At 62.6% G+C, this 5316-nt stretch overlaps 1 protein-coding gene across 1 annotated transcript in view; it reads left to right on the top strand.

Annotated features, from left to right (window-relative positions):
* Window positions 1–5316, top strand: part of GFI1B (growth factor independent 1B transcriptional repressor) — a 14193-nt gene that overhangs the window by 6616 nt on the left and 2261 nt on the right. The window contains 6 exon segments of the mRNA XM_006164305.2: window positions 1688–1799; window positions 2123–2260; window positions 2583–2854; window positions 3377–3408; window positions 3410–3503; window positions 4387–4552. Coding sequence (XP_006164367.2) covers window positions 1688–1799; window positions 2123–2260; window positions 2583–2854; window positions 3377–3408; window positions 3410–3503; window positions 4387–4552 — 814 coding nt within the window.

Below are 5316 nucleotides of genomic sequence, written 5' to 3'. Positions count from 1 at the left end.
GGTCTTATCACCAATTCCTGGCTGCCCTCAGCCACAGAAGCCTGTTTCCCGCCTTCCTGGGCCCTATCATCCCTGCAGCCCTGCCTGGGGGTGGAGGTGAGGATGAGAGTGAGTTTTCTGAACCTCGGCCTGGCCACAGCAGGGCGGGTGGAAGGGTGGGAACCTTGGGGAGACGTTCCCTGTCCCCCTCAGGGGGGCCTCACAGGCCAGGCTCAGGACATGAAGGTTCTGGGGGCCAAGGATGCCCCCCGCTCCAGGGGGCTCTGCAGGGAAGCTGGGCCCTGGCCAAGGGGACGGCTCTGTGGGTGCCCACGTCCTGGGGCCGAGGGCGGGTCTCCTGTTTGACCCGTTCTTGGTTTACTGTGCCCCATGGAGATGCTGGTGGGGCTGTCCCCTGCACACTCCCGGGGGTGGTGGAGTGGGGTCCTCTCAGGCCTTGAGCCCTCCCTGAAAGAAGGCTTCATCCCCTTAGGGGGCCACACCGGGCTGGGGCTGTGGACAAGGCTCGGCCTGTTCTGGGAGCAGCAGCTGCCAGTGTGCAGGAGAGCGGGGATTTGTGCTGAAGTGTCCCCTGCTATGGTGGCCCCTCTGCCAGGCCTCCGACACAGGCACTGAGGACGTGCCATGCGCCTATCAGCACGGCAAGCCTGGTTGTCCACCACGTGGTAAAGGGAACAGGCCAGAGAGGTTGAATGTCTGCCCCAAACTGCACAGCAAGTGAACTCAGACGTAACCCACGAGTTCAGTCACTCTACGGCCTCTGGAGGTAGATCCCACAGGGACAACGCAGCTCCCAGAGGTGGGTCCACAGTGCATGACAGGGACGCTGCCCACCCCTCCTCTGCGCCAACGTGACGCAGACGTCTCAGTGGGAGTAGGCTGGCCCTGGACTTCCTAGAGGCTGAGTGGACTCGCGTCCCGGGGTGGGGGCTGGGGTTACAGCAACTGGGACAGAGCACCACGGACTGGGAGGCTTCCAACAGAAGTTCATCTGTCCTGGTCCTGGGGCCTGAAAGTCCGCATCGGGGGTTCATCAAGGTGTCTTCCTTCTGGAGACCCGCGGGAGAGTTCCAGGTCTCACTCCCAGCGGGCAGCTGCCAGCATCGTGTGTTCCTCGGCTCAGAGAAGCGTCATTTTGAGCCCGCCTCTGTTGTCACGTGGTGTTCTGTGTCTCTCTGTTCAAGTTTCCCTCTTTACTTTTTTTCTTTTTTTGGAGAGGTTTTTGCTATAGGGCGCATGTGCTTGCCAGAAAGACAGAGAGAGACAGAGAGACATAAAACAAGAAATCACCCCCTGGGGGGATGGCCACACCGCAATCCCTTCTCCTCCATTCTCCTCTCGAGATCTTGGGCACGCACACACACGTGCCCAGCGTGAGTTTAAGCAGCCAGGTCCAGGACTTGAACCATGGGAGTCCAGGGACATAGCCATTACACTAACTGCTGGCCCCAGGTTTCCCTCTTCTCATAAGGACAGCAGTCGTTCTGGATTTAGGGCTCTGACCCAGTAAGCCCTCTTCGGAACTCACTGATGTCCGTGAAAGGCCATCTAAAACAAGGCTGCACTCAGGCCAGAGGACGAGAGCCTGGGGGACGCCGTTGCTCCCAGTACAGAGGGTGCTTGGTCTCTGGGGGGAAGGACTGTCCTGTGTCCCCCAACCACTTCCACCCTCTCCCCTTGTCAGCAGGGCACACTGAAAATGCCACGCTCCTTCCTGGTCAAGAGCAAGAAGGCTCACACCTACCACCAGCCCCGCGTGCAAGGGGAGGACCCGGTCTGGCCTCCTGTCTTCACCCCTGGTGAGTCAGAGCCCCGGCCAGCCCCATGGCTCCCACACGCAGGGTGCGGCGGCATCCCTCTTGAAGCAGCACCCCCCCGCCCGGGAGCAGGAGCTCGGTTAGAGGGTGATGTTGGTTGACTGAATGAGTAAAGGTGTGAGTGAATAGAAGACAACGCACCTCCCTGACTGCTGGGGTGATGTGGAGTCAGGACTGGAGAGCCTCGAATGTCACCAACAGTGGCCAGTGGGTCTCGCTGTCCTTCCTGGAAGGGAGAGCCCTCTTGCTCCCGCAGAGCTCCCCAGAACTGCAGCTGGTGACTCGAGGGTCTTGTCTCCCCTCAGTGGCCAGGGATCAGGTCCTGGGCAATGGCCCGGTCCTCAGCACATCGTTCCCGAACCAGTGCCTGGACTGGACCAGCCTTAGACGGGAGCCGGAGCTGGACGCCGACCGGGGCTTGACCAGCGTGGCCCCAGAACCAGGTGCCATACCCCAGCAAGCCCCCGGGGTGGGGGGCTTGGAGTCATGAAGGATGAGCCAGGTCGCCTGGATGCCCTCTGGGCTGCCTGGCTTCTGCTCGAACCTTCCTGGACGGGAAGCCCGCTGGGGCAGCTGGGCAGGCCCATGCAGTGAGGGCGAGGACTGGGAAGGCCGTGGAGCCAGTGAGGACACGGACATTCCCATCACGAACAGCTGCACCCGGAGCCCTCCCGCACGAGCTTGCTGCGGCTGGTGGGTGCTGGGTGGGAGGGGAGCGGACACTGTTTTTAAGTGAGTCACCGGGCATGTGTCCCATCTCCACAGAGGCTCCCATCATGATGTCCCGAACCCAGGATGGGGACTCGCCACTCTCCGACTCGCCCCCTTTCTACAAGCCCAGCTTCTCCTGGGACACCCTTGCATCATCCTACGGCAACGGCTACCGGCAGGCGCCCTCCACCATGCTGTCCTCCTTCCTGGAGCGCTCCGTCAGGCTATACGGCAGCCCTCTGGTGCCCAGCACTGAGCCCCCACTGGACTTCAGCCTCCGCTACTCCCCAGGCCTGGACGCATACCACTGCGTCAAGTGCAGCAAGGTGAGCGACCAGGGTCAGGCAGGCACAGCAGGCCTGCTCTGCAGATCTGGGGCCTGGACCAAGGATCCGGAATGTTCATCGGCTTCACCGTCCACTGGCCCCTGCCCTGTGCATGGCCCTGCACCAAGCACTTGGCATGCATGAGTCCTGGGAGGCAGAGGAAGCACTAAGATTAAGAGAGGGTAGGACACGGGCCCAAGATCACACAGCGATACCAGAACCCGAGTTCGAACCTGGCTCTATCCGGCTCCTAGCCCTGGATAACTAGGCTATTAAGCCTTTAGATGAGTCAGAGAGAGGCCTTTCTGCAACCTCCTCCTCAGCCCTCATTTTATAGATGAGAAACTGAGCCAGAGAGGGAAAGAAACACATCCAGGACAGACAGCCAATGCATGGCGGAACTGCAAGCTTGTGGCCCTCCCCCTGTACACCAGCCCTCCCTGGCTGAAGCTGGCCGTGGGGCCCCGGCCTGCCTCCCTCCCCAGCACCCACAGTGGCCTCACACTCCACCCCTGCCCCCAGGTATTCTCCACACCACATGGGCTCGAAGTGCACCCACAGCGGGACCCGGCCCTTCGCCTGCGACGTCTGCGGCAAAACCTTCGGCCACGCTGTGAGCCTGGAGCAGCACACACACGTCCACTCCCAGGTGGGCAGCGGCCACGCTCAGGCCCCACAGCCACTCCTGACCCGGCTGGTCCCTCCCCTGCCCCGGCGTGCACATGTTGGGTGCTCCCTACCTGCTCCCTGGGTCTGGGGCTCCCTGTTGACCAGGTCGGCTTCACATTCAACTGGAAGAGGCCCGGGCCTCAGAAGCAGCCTGCGCGGCACGGTCAGGGCAGGCATCCGCAGCTGAGGCTCAGGGCGCTCAGAATCCGAGTCAGGCTTAAATGCTCATCTCGGCCAACCACGCCCTGGCTGAGCAGGGCCCCTTCTCGAGGCCCCATCCCCAGGACAGCACCTGGGAAAACGGGCACAGGTCACTAACGTCTGGGAAATGGAACCGACCGGGTGGAAGGCAGAGGACGCTCGCGACTGTCTGTGCGTGCCACGGCCCTCTGAGGTTGTCACTGCTGCCATTCCAGTATGGGTCGGGCGCCGATCTCAGGGAGTTAAACGACCCACGTGTGGCCAGGTGGCTGCTCAGAGGCAAAAGCCAGCGGTGGGCTCCGATAATTTGAGAACAGCCGCAAGGAACATGCTCTGGGTTAAGGGTCCTAAGATGCAAACCCCCTAAAAACTCTCAGATCCATCAGCCTGTCAGTCAACAGACGTTTACTGCGGTTTATTTTGCGTGGGGAGCCGTGACGGTTCCAAGGAAAAGCCCACAGGTGGTCAGCAGGGCCCAACTGGTCCCACCTGGGAGGTAGGACAGTGGGAGTCCCTGAGTCCTGCTCCTTGAGGCCACCCCAACGGAGTGTCCTGTTCCTCAGGGGATCCTGGCCAGGTCCAGCCCTGCACCCAGCTTGGCACTCCCGGGTCTCGAGGCCCCGCCTGCACCTGACCCCCCGGGACCTCGTTTCCTCCGGCAGGAGCGCAGCTTTGAGTGCCGGATGTGCGGCAAAGCCTTCAAGCGCTCGTCCACCCTGTCCACCCACCTGCTCATCCACTCGGACACACGGCCCTACCCCTGCCAGTTCTGCGGCAAGCGCTTCCACCAGAAGTCGGACATGAAGAAGCACACCTACATCCACACCGGTGAGCCGGCCGGCTGCGCCCGGGGCCATGCCCAGCTTCCGCGAGAGACCCCAGCTTCGGGGTGGGGATGGGGACGGCCATGTGCTGGCGGAGGGCTCGGGCGTGAGGACAGACTGCAGGAGGGCGAGCACAAGGGCTGCACCGGCGAGCCGGGCGGGCAGCCGTGGGCCTCGCGGGTGACCCCTCGTCTGTGTACTCACTCGCGCGTGCACTCGCGTGGTCACTAGGTCGGCCCCTCGGCTGCTTACTCACGCGCTGCTCCGTCACTGCCCACTCGCTCTCCACTGTCTGTTCCTTTACTCCCTGCGGTCTCGTTTGCTCACGTGCTCACTTCCTGGCACCTCGCCATCAACCTAGCACCTCCACGGTGTGGCCTGTCCCGGGCAGTGATGTGTGGTGGCCGAGGTGGGCAGCCCGGGCCTGAGCGCCGCACGGCCCGCCCAGGCCTGGAGGGTGTCCAGCTATGCCTCTGCTGTCTCTGTTTCTAAGTGACTCCTGAAATGAATGTGGGCTGCTCACGAGATGAAGGGGGAGGCAGGGAAGCAGCCCGCCCTGCCCACCCCTCACCTGCTGTCCCGCCCACCCGCAGGGGAGAAGCCACACAAGTGCCAGGTCCCCCGCGAAGGGGAAAAGCCCCCCAAGTGCCAGGTGTGCGGGAAGGCCTTCAGCCAGAGCTCCAACCTCATCACGCACAGCCGCAAGCACACGGGCTTCAAGCCCTTCAGCTGTGAGCTGTGCTCCAAGGGCTTCCAGCGCAAGGTGCA

Source organism: Tupaia chinensis, unplaced genomic scaffold, assembly GCF_000334495.1.
Source record: "Tupaia chinensis unplaced genomic scaffold, TupChi_1.0 Scaffold143602_1, whole genome shotgun sequence".
NCBI lineage: Eukaryota > Metazoa > Chordata > Mammalia > Scandentia > Tupaiidae > Tupaia > Tupaia belangeri.
The sequence above is the reverse complement of the archived record's forward strand: the minus strand, read 5'-3'. Positions and strand labels throughout refer to the sequence as shown.